General features: G+C 43.7%; 1 protein-coding gene across 1 annotated transcript in view; it reads left to right on the plus strand.

Annotated features, from left to right (window-relative positions):
• Positions 1-18,778, plus strand: part of LOC124545925 (alpha-crystallin B chain-like) — a 68,775-nt gene extending 49,997 nt beyond the window's left edge. Inside the window, exon 3 of the mRNA XM_047124885.1 lies at positions 18,602-18,778. Within this exon, the coding sequence (XP_046980841.1) occupies positions 18,602-18,778 (177 nt within the window). The remainder of the gene's footprint in view (positions 1-18,601) is intronic.
• The last annotated feature ends 5,407 nt before the right edge of the window (positions 18,779-24,185 follow it).

Below are 24,185 nucleotides of genomic sequence, written 5' to 3' on the forward strand. Positions count from 1 at the left end.
AGCTCTAGGAAATGGCTTGAATTTAGTAAACACGTTGATTCTTCTCCTTAATACTTACAGGATAACATTTATTGTGAAAATCAACCGTAATTCGGTAATATCTATATTCGACTGCACGTGTGAGAACACAGTTATGGATTGGGATACATATGTTTTTCCTGCTTTAATATAGCGTCTCTGTGTAATATTTAATGTCGCCATCGCTGAACCAAATGTTACGAAAACTCACGTATAGGAAGGGGGAGGGTTAAAACTGAATGCGGCCAGAGCATAAATTTTAAGCTTTTCTCGATGTTCAGTGTTTGGGTACACCCAACCCACCTCAATTCCTCGCATTTCATGCTACTGTTTCTCTAATTTTGTGTATTCTCAATTAATTTACCTAATTTTGCAAGTTTTTTCGCGATTTTTCTTCCCTCAATTTTACGTATTTCCCATCAATTTGTGTAATTACACCAGGTTTTCCTTGATTTGATCGATTTTGTCATTTTTCTAGTTTTTTGATTCTTTTCCATATGTATACGGTCATATTACTGGCATACCCCTGCGTTGTTTGATTTTATATGAGGATATTTGCATGTCATATACACCAGCCTACTAAAAAATCCTAAGACTTCGCCTCTTCGCGAAGATCCATATGCATGCATTTTGGATAGGAAGATCATGAAAATTGTTGTAAAACTCGCCTCGTACCTAAATGAGACTCAATGTGAGGTGCAGACTGGAAACTCGACGTATGGAAACAAAGCAGTGTACTGCTACGACACATCAGAGAGCTTGTCTGCAGACTCAGGCGGCGATGCACTTGATGGAAACTCAGTGTCTGTCATAGTTATACACATTCATCTGACTTCCAGTCTACTGTGTAGGGATCTGCAACAGGGAGCTGACATGCGTACAGAGTTGATTTCTGCTGCTCCTTTGATATTTTTTTCCCTTAAGTGTATGCCCCCCTGTTGCTTACCAGATGAGCTTTGCTACCTTTTTTTACACCTTCCACCTCTAATACGTCCCCACGACCACGTCAGGACGTCTACAAACTGTGGATCTTTTTATCCTAGTAATAAGTTATTCGTTAGTTGACAGTGTGTCGACTGCACTTAGCATCCTGGAATGTGAGAGTTTTCCTTGTCCGTACCTACAGAGTGCTCTCCCCCGACTACATATTTTGTAGATGAACGGTTAGCAAGTTATGCATTCGAACGGCAACCATCCTGTGCTGACAGATCTAGATACATACCTATAGAGACTTATGCATGTGTATTACCAATCGGAAAATCTCGATTTCAACTGCTTCTACGTTAGTTTCGACAGTGCTACAACCTTGCAAGAAGCAAAAAACTCTTCACAAAATGATTCTGTAGGGAAAGATAGCACATTTAAATTCTTCCTGCTAAAGAGCATAACATCTTTGTGGAAGTTATATTACCGATATTTCGTGACAGAATTGTCTAGATTCTCCTGTAATAACAACAAACCAAGGCACCCTGCTGCGCCTATCACACCTCCTCTTATACTCTTAAAGATCCATGATGATGGCACATTCTTGTATTTTATGTGCTAGACGTCTGTTGGATGGAGGGAGACAGACCTTCGTGAGTATTATTCTTTTGTATGGTACAGAACAGCACATCAGTCAGATGGTACAGTACTGTACTCGAATACACCGTCACTCACAACCAAATTTTCTACAGGTGCAATGCATTTGCTGTATTTTATGTATATCTATGACCATGCGTCTTCATTCGTGATAGTGGCTAGATTGAACTGTGCAAAAACTGGACTGTGTAAAAATTGGGACTTTGTACTACGCTGATGACAGCACAGTTGAGCGCCGCACGAATCAAACATCAATATCATCATCATCCGTGCGTGTGTTGCGGATTGTTCCAATAAACCAGACCCATTCACCCCGCTGGTGGATACACTTCGAATTATATCCAGCACAGTGTCTAGAGGATAATCCACAATCCAGTACGTCCGTTCGAAGGTGGATCCACGAGCGAGAGGACTGAGTGAGGTTTATGGGAGCCATCCATGACACTCGCATAGACGCATGGAAAATACACTACTGGCCATTAAAATTGCTGCACCACGAAGATGACGTGCTACAGACGCGAAATTTAACCGAGACGAAGAAGATGCTGTGATATGCAAACGATTAGCTCTTCAGAGCAATCACACAAGGTTGGCGCCGGTGGCGATACCTACAACGTGCTGACATGAGGAAAGTTTCCAACCGATTTCTCATACACAAACAGCAGTTCACCGGCGTTGCCTGGTGAAACGTTGTTGTGATGCCTCGTGTCAGGAGGAGAAATGCGGACCATCACGTTTCCGACTTTGATAGAGGTCGGATTGTAGCCTATCGCGATTGCGGTTTATCGTATCGCGATATTGCTGCTCACATTAGTCGAGATTCAATGACTGTTAGCAGAATACGGAATCGGTGGGTTCGGGAGGGTAATACGGAACGCCGTGCTGGATCCCAACGGCCTCGTATCACTAGCAGCCAAGATGACAGGCATCTTATCTGTATGGCTGTAACGGATCGTGCAGCCACATCTCGATCCCTGAGTCAACAGATGGGAACGTTTGCGACACAACAACCATCTGCACGAACAGTTCGACGACGTTTGCAGCAGCATGGACTATCAGTTCGGAGACCATGGCTGCCGTTACCCTTGACGCTGCATCACAGAGAGGAGCGCCTGCGATGGCGTACTCAACGATAAATCTGGGTGATGGAATAGCAAAACGTCATTTTTTCGGATGAATCCAGGTTCTGTTTACAGCATCGTGATGGTCGCATCCGTGTTTGGCGACATCGCGGTGAACGCACATTGGAAGCGTGTATTCGTCATCGCCATACTGGCGTATCACCCGGCGTGACGGTATGGGGTGCCATTGGTTACACGTCTTGGTGACCTCTTGTTTGCATTGACGGCACTTTGAACAGTGAACGTTACATTTCAGATGGCTCTACCCTTCATTCGATCCCTGCGAAACCCTACATTTCAGCAGGATAATGCACGACCGCATGTTGTAGGTCCTGTACGGGCCTCTCTGGATCCAGAAAATGTTCGACTGCTGCCCTGGCCAGCACATTCTCCTGATCCCTCACCAATTGAAAACGTCTGGTCAACGGTGGCCGAGCAACTGGCTCGTCACAATACGCCAGTCACTACTCTTGATGAACTGTGGTATCGTGTTGAAGCTGCATGGGCAGCTGTACCTGTACACGCCATCCAAGCTCTGTTTGACTCAATGCCTAGGCGTACCAAGGCCGTTATTACGGCCAGAGGTGGTTGTTCTGGGTACTGATTTCTCAGGATCTATGAACCCAAATTGCGTAAAAATGTAATCACATGTCACTTCTAGTATAATATATTTGTCCAATGAATACCCGTTTATTATCTGCATTTCTTCTTGGTGTAGCAATTTTAATGGTCAGTAGTGTAGATCAGATGCACTGCATCTGTAGAATATATGATTGTGAATGACTGGGTGCGTTCGAGTACTGTGCTTTACCTTCCGACTAATATGCTATTCTGTACTTTACATATGAATAATACTCAGGAAGGACTGGCTCCCTCCATCCGACGGACATCCAGCACACAAAATACCAGAATTGGGGTGATTATGTACCGTCATCGTTGACCTCTAAAAGTATAATATGAGGTGTGATAGGAGCAAGAGGATGCCCTGATTTATCATTTTTGCTGGATAATCTAGACCATACTATTACGAAATATCGATAATAAAACTTTCATCAGAGACGTTGTGCTCTTTAGGAGGATGAATTTGAATGTTCCTACATCCCCTACAGAATCGTTTTTTGAAAAGTTTTTCGCTACTTTGCAGGGCTGTAGCACTGTCGAAAATAACGTACAAGCAGTTGAAATCGAGTCTTCGTGATTGGTAATACGAATGCGTAGTCTCTATAGGTATGTTTGCAGAGCTGTCAACGGGGTACGGAAGTGTTGATCAATAAAATACGTCGTCGGGGGTTCACACTTTGTTGGTACGGGGAGGGGAAACGCTCATGTTCCAGGATGCTAAGTGCAGTTGACACACTGTCAACTAACTAATAACTTCTTACTAGGATAAAAAATACCCAATGTCTACAGTTTGTAGATGTCCTGACATGGTTGTGTGGACGTATCCCAATTTTACGCAGGGTGAACATGTGTACGCCTCTGCAGTCTGATCATTTGTAATCGGTGGCGGTACACTTCGTTGGATGTTACAAAATAATGAGATGTGAATTGTACCCTGCAGTCGAACGTAAAAAAATACCGATTTTGCTTATAAAATTAAAAGAAAATGGACTGAGCATTTTTCATGGAAAGAGGACTTTTATTATCATCACAATGTTGTTTTCCTTTGTAGTATAGGCTCGATTATAGGAGGTGCATTGACGTTAAATGATTCCACATTCAGAACGGTGGGCACTTGCATAGCAATTACATAGGGAGGTGTGGGTGCAGTCCAGTGTGTGTGTGTGTGTGTGTGGTCGCTCTAGGCAGCTGTGCTCCGACCAGGGCACGGCCATTAGAGTGGGGTGGTGCTGCTAACTTTTCCTTTTGTGTTGGCAAAGGGCTGATTGTTAGACCGTCGCCTCAAGGAGATCGCGAGCTCCTCTGCCAGGGGGATGGCTGTAAGCTGCAAAGCAGGGCACAGCTATAGCAGCTGGCCATTGGAAAACCATGTGTCCCCTGATAGGTTGGAGGAGGGAGGGAGGGATGGGAAGGAATCAGGGGAGAAAAGAGTGTCTCCAATTTCGGTAATTTCCGATCGTATATCGAGGAGAACGCATGTTCAACTGCTGCCGCTCGTGCAGTCTCATTATGACTCATTCATTACGAGTGCTGGTTTTTTCGCGAGAATTTCATTGTGTAATTAGAACAGTGATGCATTTTGTATCAGTTGCGCTAGCGTATATTGGCTTTGATTACCTGAGTTGCAAGATGTTTGGCGAGCAGGCATCTGTAGCAAACTGTGATGTCAAATAGCGGTAGATACAATCCTCAGCTGTATGCTTACAGGTAAAACACTTACTAAACTCCTCTCTGTCCAACACCAGCATCTCATCAGTTGAATATATTTCCTGCCAGAAAAAAAAGCCTATACTTCTGTTACCCAACCAAAAGGAAGGAAGTACACTAACCTAACCTTCTTCTCCTGTATCTGGACAGTTTCAGTGTTTTATAGGGGGGGGGGGGGGGAAGTAGGGTGTGGCCTGGCCTTAGGGTTTCCATTCAGAAGGATCAGGTTCGAGCCCCAGAAAGGGCACTGCCATTTTTAATTTCGCGCCAATTCGCGGTTGTGGGGACGGGGTGGAATGTCAGCACAGTCCTCGGACAAAAAAATTCCCACCAAAATTTGAAATTCCCGCCAAAATTCGAAATATCTGCCAACATTCCAAATTCCCGCCAAAAATTTGAAATTCCCCCAATAGTGTTGGTAGGGAACGGGGAGGGGTGAAGAAGTCCGGAATCCACTTGCCGTCAGAGGAAAACACGTGACGTCATCTGAGGGTGGGGGTATTTTATTCATCAATTTAATGAATTTGCAATTCTATTTGATATCAAAATTGCGCGTTCTACTATCATCATCTAACAGATTCCCAATTTTCTTCTCCAATCTTCTGACATTGTTTTTACCAGCAACTTGGATGCACAAGCTGTTCTCGCACTTGCTCTCTTCGAAATTGGTTCAAATGGCTTTGAGCACTATGGGACTTAACATCTATGGTCATCAGTCCCCTAGAACGTAGAACTACTTAAACCTAACTAACCTAAGGACATCACACAACACCCAGTCATAACGAGGCAGAGAAAATCCCTGACCCTGCCGGGAATCGAACCCGGGAACCCGCGGGAAGCGAGAACCGCACGACCACGAGCAGCGGACTCTCTTCGAAATTGTGTGGATAATTTTTTGCCTATAGTCTGATACACTGACAGTCTCATACATTCCACACACCAAAGTGAATAGTCATTTTGTTACCTCTTTCACCAGTGATTTTGGAGATTTTGGTGTCATGTTATTTTTGCCTTCAGCTTTTTTTTATATCTTAAGCATTCCAGAGCACTTTTAAATTATGATTCTAAACTGGATCCCCTGTCTCTACCCTATCGACCCCATCTTCTGGCCGGCCGGGGTGGCCGAGCGGTTCTAGGCGTTACAGTCTGGAACCGCGCGACCGCTACGGTCGCAGGTTCGAATCCTGCCTCGGGCATGGATGTGTGTGACGTCCTTAGGTTAGTTACGTTTAAGTAGTTCTAAGTTCTAGGGGGCTGATGACCTCAGAAGTTAAGTCTCATAGTGCTCAGAGCCATTTCAACCATTTTGAACCCATCTTCTGCTTCTATCACGCCATCAGACAAGGCCTTCAATGTACTCTTTCCACCTATTTGCTCTCTCCTCTACGTTTATCAGTGGAATTCCCATTCCACACTTGATATTATCGCCCTTGCTTTTAAATTCAGTGAAAGTTGTTTTGACTTTTCTACTTGCTCAGTCAGTTTTTTTTACAATCATTTCCTTCTCGGTTTCTTCACATTTTTCGTGCTGCCAGTGATTTGTATTGCTGTGTTGCTTTATTTTGACACTTCCTTCTTTCTTTCATTAGTTGAAATGTTTCTTCTGTTGCCCAAGGTTTCTTTGCAGTTGGATTCCTTGTGGATGTGACTATTCAGCATCTGTGATTGCCCTTTTTAGAGACGTCCACTCCTCTTCAACTGAACTGCCTGCTGTGGTGTCCCTTACTGCAGTATCCACATCCTCAACAGCCTTCGGTATCGCACTTCCTTCAACACTGATTCTTCGTCTGATTTCGGAATCTCTGTCTGACTATGGTGTAATCCAGCTGGAATATTCTCGTGTCTCCAGGTCTTTCTCATGTATACCTTCCCCTCTTGTGGTTCTTGAACCGAGTATTCGCTATTACCATCTGAAATTTATTGCAGAACGCAATTTGTTTCTGTTCTCTCTCATTCCTATTTCCCTGCCCATATACTCCTGTAACTCTATAACTACATTCCAATCCCCCATGCTTACTAGATTTTCATCTCCTTTGACATATCAAGTTACCCGTTCAGTATCCCATATACTTTCCTCTATCTCTTCATCTTCAGCTTGCGACGCTGAACTATCGAGGTCGGCGTAGGTTTGCCTTGGAATCTGATGAGAACAACCCTACCATTGAACTCTTCATAGTAGTTCACTCTCTGCCATACTTTCCTATTCATAACGAATCCTACTCCTGTTATATCATTTCCTGATGCAGTCGATATTACCCCATATTCGTCTGACCAGAAATGTACCTCTTCTTCCTGTTGCAGTTCACTCATCCCCAGCATATCTAGATTGATCCTTTGCATGTCTACTTTTATATTTTCTAGCTTTCGTACTACGTTTAAACTTCTGACATTAAATGCTGCGGGGTGGTACTGGGTGTCATTAGGCACACAACATGATCACCTCTGCTTTGTATAGCTGGTAATATGGACAGCATTCACTGCAATTCTGACGTGTTAAGGCCGGTGGCTGTGCCCTGTCTTTGAACTTCAATGATGTCGGCTTCTAAAAATATAATGGAAGACTATCTCTTTATCCTGCTGTCCTGATATACCATGATGCAGACGATGTTCGACTTCTGCCCTGTCTAAAACATTTACGTCTAATGAAGCCACCTGGTCACGATTTCCCGATGGAGTAGTCACAAACAGCAGTGTCGATTTAGTATCCTAAGACTTGTCGTATCTTGGATTTCACTGGAAGAATACTATTTAAATATAAAGGTTGTGTCGAAAAGTACATAACAGCTTTGGAATGGTGTAAAAATTTATTGAGAATCGTTATATGTCATGTTGTTGTAAACATCCTCAAGTCATAAACAAAAGCGTCAAGTAAAACTACCATTTGTGATGTGGCAAATATCCCAGCAGTAATCAATTTCTCCCCGCACCGTCGCTCCATATCGGGAGTAGCTTGTGCAACGATAGCGTAGATTCGATTTATCAGGTGGTCTAAATTGTTTGATAGGGGAGGAACATACACACGGTCTGTAATGAAACCCCAGAGAAAGAAAGTCTGGGGAGTGAGGTGGATATGTGATTGGCCCTTCATGGCCAATCCATTGCTCTGGAAAGCGATTATCGAGGGAACCTCGAACTACTGTGAAGAAATGAGGTGGTACACCGTCTTGTTGGTAGTAAAACATCTCATCTCGATCATTCTCATCGATATGCAGAATCAGAAAGTTTTCAGGCATATACACGATACCAGTGACAGTTTATCCACGAAGAAGAAAAGGCCATACACTCCAATTTGTTAAGGACACAAAACACATAACTTTGGGGTTATTAAGAACGTGTACCAAGGTGGTATGTGGATTTTCGCTGCTCCATATTCTACTGCATTTGTAAGTAGTCACCATACCACTGATATGAAATGTTGACTCAACACTGACGATTACTGTGTTCGGGGATGTGTCATCGCCCTCTATCCGAAGCAACATTTCTACACAGAATTCCCCACGAGCAACCTTATCTGCATCACTATTGTGCTGTGCCATTGTGAATCAGTATGGTTTCAAGTGTAAACTTCTACGCAGTACTCATTAAACAGTCTTTTGTGGAATGCCAGTCCCATGAGACACACGTCGGGTTGACTTTTGTGGACTGCAGGCAAAGCTCTCCCTAACTTTCTCGACGTAATCATCAACACATAGGCTGCCTGGTGATTTTTTAAGTCGCCGTGAACAACTCATAAAGTTATTGTGCCAAAAGTGAATTGTAGGCCTGCTTGGAGGTACTTTAGCTTAGTCGGTTAGAAATTAGCGCCGAATAGTTGCAGAATTTGTTTTATGAAACCAGATCACACAGCGAATTCGCTCCGCACAAGTGAAAGCCATTTTAACAGTAGTGTGCGCTTGCGCTCCTGATGGCTGAACGGGGTACTGGTGCACTACATGTATCAAACTTGAGGTTGTTTGGTACAATATGACACAACTACCGATTCTGTAAGTTATGTCAATAAATTTGTACATCATTTCAAGTTTGTAAAATCCCTTTTTACTCACCCTGCACTGCGGGACCATAGTCTGTATATTCATATTTGCTGCTCGGCTCCAGGTCAGTGGAGGAAACAATCACTGCTTTATCTATTTTTTTGTAAGCGGCTTTAAGGGCTCTGAGCACTATGGGACTCAAATAAGCGGCTTTAACCAGCAACGAGAAAAGAAACACATCGCTAGTAAGATAATTTTACGGCAGTTAAATATTTTTCGTACCATCAGTGAGCAATGTGGGAAAGGTCTTGATTCTTTTATATATCTGTTAATAAAGTCGATGAACGCCACTTCTGCAAGAGGGAATTGCCGACCACTGCCACGATGTGAATTTTATCATTACCTGATTTAATTTCTGTCTGTAATACCGGTGCTATACATGTATGTAAATGAATCTAGGAAATCATTATAGAAAATAAATTCCATAGGCGTTTTTCTACTCAGCTTTCCCTACAGTTGAGTCTGATAACAGGCCAAGATTACAAAACAGGATTATGTTTTATTTGAAAAAGCAATACTATTAAATAACTGCATTTATATTTTTCTTAAAGATGTAATCAGTAAGAATATTCACATCTCCTTTCATTCATTACACGAAAAATACCGAGACGAACCTAACATTTTTACTTTAATCCTTCCGCGCACATTAACAATCAGCTAAAAATCTGTATGTGCTTTTTGACTTTTCCTTTCTCAACGATTCACGTCCAGCATAACATTATTCTTTGTGCCGCTGGGTATTCTTTTCACACGTTGTCTTTTATCAACATAAATCATCAACATGATTTAAAGGATAAAGAGAAACGTGCGACTCGGGTCGTCGGCATTGACCGGTGACATAGGAAACGTGCGCGAAACGCGACAAACAACATGTCGACTATAACGTGATGCTATTTGCGATTTTTCAAATGGGCTAAGCTACAGTTCAGTTTGTAACCATAACCAAGATTTTTTAGCATCACATTCGTTGGCTTCACCGACTCGCAACCAGACTGTTACATTCCAACCTATCCTGTACCTCGGGCTAAGCTACAAATCAGTCTGTCACCGCAACTAGTTTTTTTTTTTTGCTTTCAAATTCTTTGGCTTCGCCACCTAACAACAGAACTGTGAATATATGCGCCAAAAGGTGAGGTGTCAGCAGCCACTAACATTACGTCACTGGCAAAAGCCGACTACTCGTATCGAACTTTCCTCTTGACCCGATTTAAATTGCAAGTCACATACTGCCATCTGTAAGCCAACGACTACACTCGGTCCACCAAGCCGTCTCTCGCAGTTACAAAGGACCACAAGAATGTCTTTCAAATAGACTTTGGGTCCTGATGTATTCCTCTCACGAAGAGGAGTATATTTCCGCTGATGATCTTAGCTGTATTCGTACTTCGATAATGTTGGAGACGCGATATTTACTTGCGTCTCATGACAGTATGATGTACCCCCAAGACCCTAACGTCTATAACTGCAGCCACGAATGTTGGCGTTCGAGTTTAGGCTTGTTCTGCGCATCTGCGACACGCGGTGTCCGACAATCTATGAGCGTAGTCCTCTCAGCGCTGCGATGTGGATATCGTAGCCAATGCGAGCATTAAACGTGATCGTAGCGAGTTATTTAGTGAACTTTTATTCCATTTGCTGGGAGCTGTCACAGCTGATGTTGATGGTATGCGAAAAATTCTGCACAAGAAAACCAGAGATATAACTTGCAGTATATACGCTTTTCTCAAGCGCAGAGCACGTGTGTGCACTTACTGCAACCGTCGCTTGGAACAGGCAACAATGCAATCCACATCCGTGTCTCGAGCTGTGCGAACCGGCGCCGTTCGTGGATCGGGCTATAGCAGTATGCTGCTTCAAGGTAACAGCACATCGAGGTTTTATCACAAACACGCCACCCTTATAACTAAATGTCTGTTAACGACTTAGCGAAGATATGTCTTCAAGAGATACTGTGATAAACGACACAAAAGAGGAAAAATACATGTCGTTGCGTAGCATACTGAAGAAAAACGTGATTTATGGAGACGAAGAAAGCAGGTTGGCGCTCTGCTGTATACTGGTTTTTTTTCGGGTTAGCGTTTTCACCATATACTGGGTCTTTCTTATGAATGTAATACAAATATGTTCTGCAATATTCGATGTTCTTGCATTTCCGCCTTGTCAGAAGAGAAGGAAGAAATAAATTTCACTCGCAGCAATAAAATTCATATTCTTCCTTGTCATGGCGTCTCCAAACTTGTCTAAGTTACGAGTACAGCAAAGACCAACAGCAGAAATATACTCCTCTGTGTGAAAGGAACTGTATGAAGACAAAACGTCTAGTTGTCTCGCATAGTATCGTTTGGCCAGCATGAATCTCGCAGTTTTCATGGAAGAGAAAAGAGAATACTCACTTGTCAAAAACTAGTCTGGTGTGGAAGGGAAAGCATAGCTTGTTAGTTCAAGGGTCAGAGCCTAATACACTCTGTACACACAACAGTAAAATTCACTAATTTGCTTGTCATGGCGTCTCCAAACTTGTATTTGTAGGTGTTAATACAAGGGTTGGAACTTTAATTGTGGCAACTATTTATTTACAGCTCGTACAAAATAGATACGTTTTTCAAAGTTTTACTGACCTTCAGAGTAGTCACCAGCATTGTGTATAACCCGTTGCCATCGACGTGGAAGTCGTAGGATACTCTTAGCAGTGCCAGTTGTGTTGACAGTTCGAGCGGCGCGGTCTGTTGGTCTGTTGCCCGACGAATTTGTAACAGTTCTGACGCGAAATGCCGTGAAGTGTTTGCTTCAGTTTAGAAATCGAGTTGAACTCACGAGGGCTTAAGTCAGGGGAGTGCAGTAGGTGGTATAGCAATTAGCAGCCCCATCAGTCAAACAAATCAGTAACAGCTTGCACTGTACGTGCTTGAGCATTGTCCTGCAAAATGATGGTCAGGTTCTGCAGAAAATGTCATCACTTCTGACTCTAAGCTGGTCGTTGGTTGTGTTTCAAAAATTAACAGTATAGAGACAGAAGTGATGACACTTTCTGCGGGACCTGACCATCATTTTGCAGGACAATGCTCAAAAACGTACAGTGGAAGCTGTTACTGATTTGTTTGACTGATGCGGCTGCTAAGTGCTATACCACCTACTGCAGACCCCTGACTTAAGCCCTCGTGAGTTCAACTCGATTTCTAAACTGAAGGAAACACTTCACTGCATTCGCTTCAGAACTGCTACAAATTCGTCGGGGAATACACCGCGCCGCTCGAACTGGCAACACATCTGTCATTGCTAAGTGTATCCTACGACTTCCACATCGCTGTCAACGGGTTATACACAATGCTGGTGACTACTTTGAAGGTCAGTACAACTTTGAAACACGTATCTATTTTGTGCGAGCTGTAAATAAATAGTTGCCATTATTAATGTTCCAACCCTCGTGCACGGTGATTCAACTGACCTTGCCAATGTCATTTACGCAACCCACCATGTTAATAACCTGGCCATGCGCGAGATTTTCATAGTGACTCGCTCGCTTCATGCAAACTATTAGTCTTACAGAAAAAAATTAAGAGGACCTTTTTCATACGAAATTTAATATCATTAAATTTTCCACCAGGATTCGGTTTCGCTGGAGGCCACGGTTTTCGAGTTATTCATTAAAGAAACGTACAAAAGTTGTCTTCAAACGCATCTCCACCCACACACTCAACCCTCACCAGTCAGGATTTCCAGTATGTTTTTCGTGGCAGTCCCTCCTACTACTGTACAAAAATTCCCGAATTCACGAACTATTCCACATATTCGAATATTTCGTCTCTGTTGATTGGGCTGTTACGGCACCAGTATACTCGACTATTTCGTTAACGTTATTTATTTAAACATACCCTCAGGGGTAATGCAAGGAAAACGGCTACTGTAAACACTGAAACTAATGGCGTTGACAATTTGATCCAAGCTTAACCCTTACAAACACAGTAGTTTCGTAGCCAGAAGGCCTAATGAATACAACGACTTATTTATTTAATGCTGTTAAAATTCACATAACTGTCGGGTAAAATTTACACATACACCAACTTTCCAACCTGTAAAGCCAGTGCGCCGGCGGCATAATAAAGTTAGTCAATGAAGACCAAAAAAACTCGAATATGGGAAATTATTCGTGCAGTCGCAAACATCTGTGCAGCGGTAGGAGGGAGTGTCATGAACAACATATTAAAAATCCTGACCGGTTGGGGCTGAGTGTTGGAGTAGAGGCGCGTTTGAAGGCCACTTTTGTACATTTTTCTCGAATAACTCGAAAACAACGTCCTCTAGCGAAAAGGTTTTCACGCGTAAGCTACACTGAATTTTCTACAAAAGGGTCGTGTTCGCTTTTTCTGTACGACTAACAGTTTGCACGTAGCGAGTGAGAGAACATGATAATCTCGCGCTTGTTTTTTGAACGCCGGATATAACATCGGGGGTTGCATAAAACGACATCGGCAGGGGCAGATGAATATCCTGTATAATTTGGTTTGCATTTATAGCTGCTTCACTTGAAGCAATTGTATGTCTCGCTATGCACAAAATTAACTTTAAATTTTGAAACCTTCCCGTCTCCTTTATATCTCTTTTGTTAATAATAACCTTCCCTTTTACAATAACCTATGTAACCTTCCCTTAGGATTTCTATCTCTTACTTAATAATAACAAATGAAATCTCCCCTTTGAAATTTATTCTCTTTCTCTATCTTCGTATACAAATTTAATTGCTGCTTACTAAAAGTGATTTTCTTATTATTTCGACGAAACATAGAATGTGTCGTGTCGTGGCCCTCAGTCGTTATCTGCCATAACCCAAAACTGTTCCTTACCTTTTTTACTGTTACTGGATCGCCATCTTACTGCTACATCGAACTGTGACATTAATATACTTACTCTGTTTTACTATACTCTATCAGCTGCTGGAGGGCTTTCATAATAAGTGGCTGTATTTATCACCAAAGCTGACGTTATTCTTTAATAGCAAATTGACGTTATTCTTTAATAGCAAAGCTGACGTTATTCTTTAATTAATTTGACTGAAGTTACGTAATTCATAATTAAAATTTTTCTTGACAAAAATAAAATTTTGCAAAGTTTTACGTTGATGGTTTTTGGGATGGATTATAATTAGAAACGCAATATTACTGGCAAAAGTTAATTATATTCTGAATGAAATGATTTTACAAACGTTGAAATGGGACTTACTTTTTAAAATAATCTTACAACTAGCAATGCGCAAACATACCTTCAGTAGTCTTGAGTTTCTCAAAAAATTAATTCAGTAGTATTAGTTCCTCTTATTATAATAGTTAGCTGATGTCTCTGTACATCCGTTTATAATCTCTTGTAAATCATAGCTAGTGGCTGGCAGGCACACCGCTCCTCTCAACCACTCGCTTCAGGCCTGCTACCGACTGGCTTCACATCTCGCTTACTACTGACTTCCTACGAACGCTAAAGTGCGGTCTCTCCTGCCAGCAATGCTTTCTGGTGCAGACAATCCCTGCTGCCATTACAAAATGTATCAATGCGCGGTCTTTCCCGCTCTTTTCTTAAAATGTATCCGTACGCGGTTTCTCCCGCCCTTTCTAAAGTTATATCAACAGTACTTTGGTGCAGACATTCCCTGCTACCACAATTATTTCCAACATGACAAATATTAATTATTCCTACTTAATCCTATTAATAAAATACAAAAATCTTTCATAAATTGTGATTTGGCAATGTTGTTGTTGTTGTCTTCAGTCCAGAGACTGGTTTGATGCAGCTCTCCACGCTACTCTATCCTGTGCTAGCTTCTTCATCTCCCAGTACCTACTGCAACCTACATCCTTCTGAATCTGCTTAGTGTATTCATCTCTTGGTCTCCATCTACGATTTTTACCCTCCACGCTGCCCTCCAATGCTAAATTTGTGATCCCTTGATGCCTCAGAACATGTCCTACCAACCGGTCCCTTCTTCTTGTCAAGTTGTGCCACAAACTCCTCTTCTCCCCAATTCTGTTCAATACCTCCTCATTAGTTATGTGATCTACCCATATAATCTTCAGCATTCCTGTGTAGCACCACATTTCGAAAGCTTCTATTCTCTTCTTGTCCAAACTATTTATCGTCCATGTTTCACTTCCATACATGGCTACACTCCATACAAATACTTTCAGAAACGACTTCCTGACACTTAAATCTATACTCGATGTTAACAAACTTCTCTTCTTCAGAAACGCTTTCCTTGCCATTGCCAGTCTACATTTTATATCCTCTCTACTTTGACCATCATCATTTATTTTGCCCCCCAAGTAGCAAAACTACTTGACTACTTCAAGTGTCTTATTTCCTAATCTAATTTCCTCAGCATGACCCGACTTAATTCGACTACATTCCATTATCCTCGTTTTGCTTTCGTTGATGTTCATCTTATATCCTCCTTTCAAAACACTGTCCATTCCGTTCAACTGCTCTTCCAAGTCCTTTGCTGTCTCTGACAGAATTACAATGTCATCGGCGAACCTCAAAGTTTTTATTTCTTCTCTACCTACTCTGAGTTTTTCTTTTGTTTCCTTTACTGCTTGCTCAATAGACAGATTGAATAACGTTGAGGAGAGGCTACAACCCTGTCTCACTCCCTTCCCAACCGCTGCTTCCCTTTCATGCCCCTCGACTCTTATAAATGACATCTGGTTTCTGTACAAATTGTAAATAGCCTTTCGCTCCCTGTATTTTACCCCGGCTACCTTTAGAATTTGAAAGAGAGTATTCCAGTCAACATTGTCAAAAGCTTTCTCTAAGTCTACAAATGCTAGAAATGTAGGTTTGCCTTTCCTTAATCTATTTTCTAAGATATGTCGTAGGGTCAGTATTGCCTCACGTGTTCCAGTATTTCTGCGGAATCCAAACTGATCTTCACCGAGGTCGGCTTCTACCAGTTTTTCCATTCGTCTGTAAAGAATCCGCGTTAGTATTTTGCAGCTGTGACTTATTAAACTGATAGTTCGGTACTTTTCACATCTGTCAACACCTGCTTTCTTTGGGATTGGTATTGTTGTATTCTCCTTGAAGTCTGAGGGTATTTCGCCTGTCTCATACATCTTGCTCACCAGATGGTAGAGTTTTGTCAGGACTGGCTCTCCCAAGGCCGTCAGTAGTTCTAATGGAATGTTGTCCACTCCCGGGGCCTTGTTTCGACTCACGTCTTTCAGTGCTCTGTCAAACTCTTCACGCAGTATCGTATCTCCCCTTTCATCTTCATCTACATCCTCTTCCATTTCCATAATATTGTCCTCAAGTACATCGCCCTTGTATAGACCCTCTATATACTCCTTCCACCTTTATGCTTTCCCTTCTTTGCTTAGAACTGGGTTTCCATCTGAGCTCTTGATATTCATACAAGTGGCTCTCTTTTCTCCAAAGGTCTCTCTAATTTTCCTGTAGGCAGTATCTATCTTACCCCTAGTGAGATATGCCTCTACATCCTTACATTTGTCCTCTAGCCATCCCTGCTTAGCCATTTTGCACTATCTGTCGATCTCATTTTTGAGACGTTTGTATTCCTTTTTGCCTGCTTCATTTAATTCCTTTTTTATATTGTCTCCTTTCATCAATTAAATTCAATATTTCCTCTGTTACCCAATTATACTCCTGGAAATTGAAATAAGAACACCGTGAATTCATTGTCCCAGGAAGGGGAAACATTATTGACACATTCCTGGGGTCAGATACATCACATGATCACACTGACAGAACCACAGGTACATAGACACAGGCAACAGAGCATGCACAATGTCGGCACTAGTACAGTGTATATCCACCTTTCGCAGCAATGCAGGCTGCTATTCTCCCATGGAGACGATCTTAGAGATGCTGAATGTAGTCCTGTGGAACGGCTTGCCATGCCATTTCCACCTGGCGCCTCAGTTGGACCAGCGTTCGTGCTGGACATGCAGACCGCGTGAGACGACGCTTCATCCAGTCCCAAGCATGCTCAATGGGGGACAGATCCGGAGATCTTGCTGGCCAGGGTAGTTGACTTACACCTTCTAGAGCACGTTGGGTGGCATGGGATACATGCGGACGTGCATTGTCCTGTTGGAACAGCAAGTTCCCTTGCCGGTCTAAGAATGGTAGAACGATGGGTTCGATGACGGTTTGGATGTACCATGCACTATTCAGTGTCCCCTCGACGATCACCAGTGGTGTACGGCCAGTGTAGGAGATCGCTCCCCACACCATGATGCCGGGTGTTGGCCCTGTGTGCCTCGGTCGTATGCAGTCCTGATTGTGGCGCTCACCTGCACGGCGCCAAACACGCATACGACCATCATTGGCACCAAGGCAGAAGCGACTCTCATCGCTGAAGACGACACGTCTCCATTCGTCCCTCCATTCACGCCTGTCGCGACACCACTGGAGGCGGGCTGCACGATGTTGGGGCGTGAGCGGAAGACGGCCTAACGGTGTGCGGGACCGTAGCCCAGCTTCATGGAGACGGTTGCGAATGGTCCTCGCCGATACCCCAGGAGCAACAGTGTCCCTAATTTGCTGGGAAGTGGCGGTGCGGTCCCCTACGGCACTGCGTAGGATCCTACGGTCTTGGCGTGCATCCGTGCGTCGCTGCGGTCCGGTCCCAGATCGACGGGCACGTGCACCTGCCGCCGACCACTGGCGACAACATCGATGTACTGTGGAGACCTCAAGCCCCACGTGTCGAGCAATTCGGCGGTACGTCCACCCGGCCTCCCGCATGCCCACTATACGTCCTCGCTCAAAGTCCGTCAACTGCACATACGGTTCACGTCCACGCTGTCGCGGCATGCTACCAGTGTTAAAGACTGCGATGGAGCTCCGTATGCCACGGCAAACTGGCTGACACTGACGGCGGCGGTGCACAAATGCTGCGCAGCTAGCGCCATTCGACGGCCAACACCGCGGTTCCTGGTGTGTCCGCTGTGCCGTGCGTGTGATCATTGCTTGTACAGCCCTCTCGCAGTGTCCGGAGCAAGTATGGTGGGTCTGACACACCGGTGTCAATGTGTTCTTTTTTCCATTTCCAGGAGTGTATTTATGCTAGCCCTCGTCTTTTTACCTACTTGATCCTCTGCTGCCTTCACTACTTCATCCATCAGAGCTACCCATTCCTCTTCTACTGTATTTCTCTCCCCCATTCCTGTCAATTGTTGCCTTATGCTCCCCCTGAAACTCTGCACAACCTCTGGTTCTTTCAGTTTATCCAGGTCCCATCTCCTTTAATTCCCACCTTTTTGCGGTTTCTTCAGGTTTAATCTACAGTTCATAACCAATAGATTGTGGTCAGAGTCCACATCTGCCCCTGGAAAGGTCTTACAATTTAAAATCTGGTTCCTAAATCTCTGTCTTACCATTATATAATCTATCTGATACCTTCTAGTATACCTTCTAGTATCTAGTAGATTTGACAGTACACAATAGAAATATACACGTCTTACAATGTGGAGAAGCGCAGTATAATGGCGCTCAAACACAGAAATTTTGCAGCAGACGGACCGACTCGGGCGAGGGAGTGAGCGTTTGATTCCCATCATAAAAGTTAGTAGGCCTGCCCTCACAAGCAAGAAGAGTGGAGGTAAGAGGGCGACCCCTGGCTCATCGCGGACTAACGTAGCGGCAGACAACGACGCCGGAGACGACGACGACGGCGACGGCGACTCGGACTAGTGGATGCCATTCTGACTGAGTTCAGATCTGATTATGTACTTTCAGTGTAATAACTGTAACTTCTAGTTTTACTAGACATAGATTCAGTAAATACAGTGTGACAAAAGGAGTACCGTAGCACCGATTTTGTTGGCTGCTCCTGAAATACATGTGTATGAGTAACAGCAGGTGTGACTTTGTAAAGAATGATTTAGATCAGGGCTTCCCAACCTTTTCAGCTGGCGGACCCCTTCTACAGTCGAAAATCCTTGGCAGACCCCTAGTCAGTCAAGAGCACAGTAACTTTAAATTTCAGAGCGAAACCCATGGGAACTGAAAGCTTCTCAATCCAAGTGCCATGTTCCCAATGACCCCCCCCTCCCCCCCCCCCCCCCCCCCCCGAAGTATCTATAGTCTTTGGAGCTTCTTGTGATTGTTCTTCCTTTGGTCGTCCTCCCTCCACATTCATTTCAATTGGAAACTTCCCTTGTTGTGAAGGCAATGGAGAAACCGCACTCTTCTTCAATGATCCTGACTTCAGCCACGGATCCATGTTAGAAGTAATAAACTGGTCAAAAATCGACTTATGATATAGGTAGTGCACTGACAAAGCAAGTTCAACATTTAACGATGCCTGGAGCCGCATACGTGCCATCGAGTGCTGTGATTGGTCGACAAAGCTCGCTCCGCGCATGCGTAAAAGGTGTCAGCGCATCTAGCGCCGTGAGCCGGCGCACAAACGGACCCCCGTACTGTTGCGAAACAGTCGACCAGAGAAGTAGCATTCACCGGCACTAAACTGCGTATGCGTTCTCACTTAGGAACCGCAAAGGCTGCTTGGGAATACGACCTGAAGTAAAAGTACACGTTTTACACACGAAAAAAAAGTGATGAATTTGATATTCACATTTTTATTCAATAATTTTACTCATTATTTTACACGATTTGGTCAAAGGTGGCTGCGGACCCTCTAGAAAGAGTCGGCGGACCCCTAAGGGGTCCGCGGACCACACGTTGGGAAGCCCTGATTTAGATAATTAGAGCTCAGAACATAAAAGCTACATGTTTATTGTACTTCATTAGAAAAATAAACATACAGTCATCATTAGTGGCGGCTGCTGTACAAGAGCACACGTGAACACCCTAACTTTCCACACCTTGCGGATTTATTGGTTAGTTTTCTTTGAACGCTGTTAAACGCAACATAGATGCTGCAATCTGAAAGGTACAGCACTTAAATCTACGGCGCTGCTGTCCCTCTAGACTCCATGAAACTCGGCATCAGGGTCGCGAGCACACACTCAGCTGTGCACGTTTTAAGGAGCCTTTGCGCATGTCTGTGACTCGCCTGATGTGATTGCCTTACGGGCCAAGTACAAACGGATTCATATGAATGCATGGTCTGTTCTTTCGGACATGTCTGAAAGAATAGATACTATGGGAATCTGCAGCTTTTATACAATATATGTAAACTGAAGGTGCAGAAGGGAAGGAAGGAAAGGTTTCACTTCATTCGGCAATGAATCCATCTTTTTCAGTGCAGGTGCACACACATACATCCGTCCTCCTGTGGGAATCTCGGAAGAGGGAATATGGAGGAAATGGACTGGGGCTGCAGATAGTGCATGGGGGCTTAATTAAAAGGGAAAGACTATAAATGCAATAATTTTAGCAGCTGTGTGACCGGTTACGAAGTCTCGTAACTGGTTGGCCGTGACTAGTATTAGCACGCAATCTGACTGCATAAAATAAAAATAAAGAATTTCCATTAACACAATTCATTAATTAAGTCCCCTGCAACTATAAAAGCTACGAAACAACAAAGCACAAGTTTAACTGTTATGTGTGTGGTAGTGTGACTCAACGTACATGTATCTGGCTCGGTTCTTTCTCAATACGACAAAATATTTTAAACACCATTTACAATGAACTAAATGAAAAACCAGAAATACTATAATTGCACATAGAAACCAGAATTACAAGCGTAATAAATGAACACGAGCCAGATGCTTTGTTGACTGTACCTGTGAGCAAGAGGCATTGTCATTAAAGAAATCTGTAATACCTTTTTACCTCATTATATATTGACGAAAATTTTCCATTACACCAGCATCATAAATCAAAAGCCCATTTCCTTTCTCAAATACACTGTGACAATTGCAACATCTTCCATCTATACATTACACCAACCGAACAGCATCTACTCTCTCGCCCAACAGAACAACAGCTGCCCTCGACATCCTCTGAACTACTACTGCACCAGTGGAGGCGGCGGAATAATAATCTTTGGCGCAATCTCTGGCGCTGTGACTCAGTGTAGCCTCCTTTCAATAGGTGGCGCTCGATGGTAGTGTGGCTCGGCTGTGAGACGGGCCGAGACAGTCCGCGCAGTTGGCGATAATGCTGTGTCCCGGATGGCGCGGTGGTTGCCGCACCTGCTTCGTAAGCAGGAGATCCTGGGTTCGAGGCCCCGTTCGGTACACGTATCACTCGTCGCCGCCGATTCCACCTAATGTCCCAGCTGACAGCAACGATCCCTCTGTTTCCCTTGCTGCCTTAGTCTCTCCTCCTTCAACTTACATCTAACATACGGATTTGATAAACAATGTGCCCAGTTCACGATGTGTATAGTGTGAGTTAATGAGCATATCGCTCTCATTTAAGTATGTGGCCGAAAGAGTCAGCCTTCAAGAATTGTCAAATGAACCCTGTCGTTGAGGACCGTGTACCACAAAGAGCGCAGATTCGCCACGAGATGGGTAAATCCACAGGCGTCTATTGTGCTGTAGTGTGCGAGTGAAACAGACGAGAACCTACGCCATAGGGAAACCCCGTAGAAGCCATTTGTGGCCAGAGACGTAGCAGCGTCAAATATGGCGGATATAAGATCAGCTGTAAAGGGAAACATTTATGGAAATTATTTAATTCTGTAGTAATTCAGGGAATGAAGCCACAGTAATGTTAATCTGCCATCCTCCATAAAATTTCGTGCTGATTCCAATAAAACTTGAATATTGATCATAGCTATTATAGTTTAGGATTTACTGTTAAAGTGAAATTAACAAGTTTTGTAACAATGACCTGAAGGCTAAAATCTGAAAGCGTTGGTTGATCTTAACGATCGACATTTCATATACAGAGTGAATCACCTAACATTACTGCTGGATATATTTCGTAATCCACATCAAATACTGACGAACCGATTCCACAGACCGAACGTGAGGAGAGGGGCTAGTGTTATTGTTTAATACATACCATACAAAAATGCACGAATGTTTTTTAACACAAACCTACGTTTTTTTTAAATGGAACCCCGTTAGTTTTGTTATCACATCTGAACATATAAACAAATACGTAATCAGTGCCGTTTGTTGCATTGTAAAATGTTAATTATATCCGGAGATATTGTAACGTAAAGTTGACGCTTGAAACCTCCGACGTTCAGTTGCGTGTTGTAACAAACACGGGCCACTGTCGGCGAGCAGCATCTGCAGGAACATGTTTACGATGACGACCGTGTTTACGAGTGTGGCTGTAGTGCACCGTTGTGGTTTGGTCTAGCTGTCGCAGTGTCCGCACGTAGCGCTTGCTGCTATTGTTATTCTGCATTCGTCTCCGCACGCAGACCAACTGTAGTACACCGTGTTACCAGACGTCTGTGATAGTGTAGTGTTGTAGGAACTGTGACCATGGTGTATTCGAACTCTGAAAAGGCGGAGATGATACTCATCTATGGTGAGTGTCGACGAAATGCAGCTGAAGCCTGCAGGGTGTATGCAGAACGGTACCCGGACAGAGAGCATCCAACGTGCCGCACATTGCAAAACATCTACCGCCAACTGTATGCAACAGGTATGGTCGTAGCACACAAACGGGTCCGTAACAGGCCCGTCACAGGAGAAGCGGGTGCAGTTGGTGTGTTAGCTGCTGTTCCCATGAACCCACACATGAGTACACGGGACATTGCGAGAGCCGGTGGACTGAGTCAAAGTAATGTCGTGCGCATACTGCATCGTCACCGCTTTCACCAGTTTCATGTGTCGCTACATCAACAATTACATGGTGATGACTTTAATCATCGAGTGCAATTCTGTCAATGGGCATTAACACAGAATGCGTTTCAGTTCTACCTGTTTACACCGATGAAGCGGGTTTCACAAACCACGGGGCAGTGAATCTAAAGAACATGCATTACTGGTCCGTGGACAATCCTCGCTGGCTCAGACAGGTAGAACGACAGCGACCGTGGACTGTAAACGTATGGTGCGGAATCATTGGCGACCACCTCATTGGTCCTCACTTCATTGCAGGGGCCAAAACAGCTGCAACATACATCGCGTTTCTACAGAATGATCTGCCAACGTTGCTCGAAAATGTCCCACTGTAAACGCGTCGACGTATGTGGTATCAGCATGATGGTGCACCTGCACATTCCGCAATTAACACTAGGCTGACCCTTGACAGGTTGTTCGACGGGCGTTTCATAGGACGTGGAGGAAGCATAAACTGGCCAGCCCGTTCTCCTGATCTTACACCTCTGGACTTCTTTCTGTTGGGTACGTTAAGGGAGAATGTGTACCGTGATGTGCCTACAACCCGAGATGATATGAAACAACGTATTGTGGCAGCCTGCGGCGACATTACACCAGATGTACTGCGGCGTGTACGACATTCATTACGCCAGAGATTGCAATTGCGTGCAGCAAATGATCGCCACCACATTGAACATCTATTGGCCTGACATGTCGGAACACACTCTATTCCACTCCGTAATTGAAAACGGAAACCACGTGTGTACGTGTACCTCACCCCTCATGGTAATATACATGTGCGTCAGTGAAAAAGACCAATAAAAAGGTGTTAGCATGTGGACGTAATGTGCTGTTCCAGTCTCTTCTGTACCTAAGGTACATCACCGTTCCCTTTGGATTCCTACGTAATTCGGTGCTCTCCGATACACACGATCGAACGGCGGAGGAGTGGTACTCAAGCGTCAACTTTAGGTTACAATATCTCCGGATGTAATTAACATTTTACAATGCAACAAACGGCACTGATTACGTATTTGTTTATATGTTCAGATGTGCTAACAAAACTAACGGGGTTCCAATTTAAAAAACCTAGGTTTGTGTTAAAAAACCTACGTCCGTGCATTTTTTATGGTTTGTATTAACCAATTACACTAGCCCCTCTCCCCACGTTCGGTCTGTGGAATCGATTCGTCAGTATTTGATGTGGTTTACTGAATATATCCAGCTGTAATGTTAGGTGACTCACCCTGTAGAGGCGCACCATTAAAAGGACACATGTTGTAAATATCAACCCTGTAACTTTATTTGTTTCAAAGATAAAGTGAATTTAAATTATCAGTATTTTCAGTTAAGCATCAGATCATCATTTCCTCCACAGAAAACACACTGAATGATGA

The sequence above is a fragment of the Schistocerca americana genome, chromosome 8, assembly GCF_021461395.2.
Source record: "Schistocerca americana isolate TAMUIC-IGC-003095 chromosome 8, iqSchAmer2.1, whole genome shotgun sequence".
NCBI lineage: Eukaryota > Metazoa > Arthropoda > Insecta > Orthoptera > Acrididae > Schistocerca > Schistocerca americana.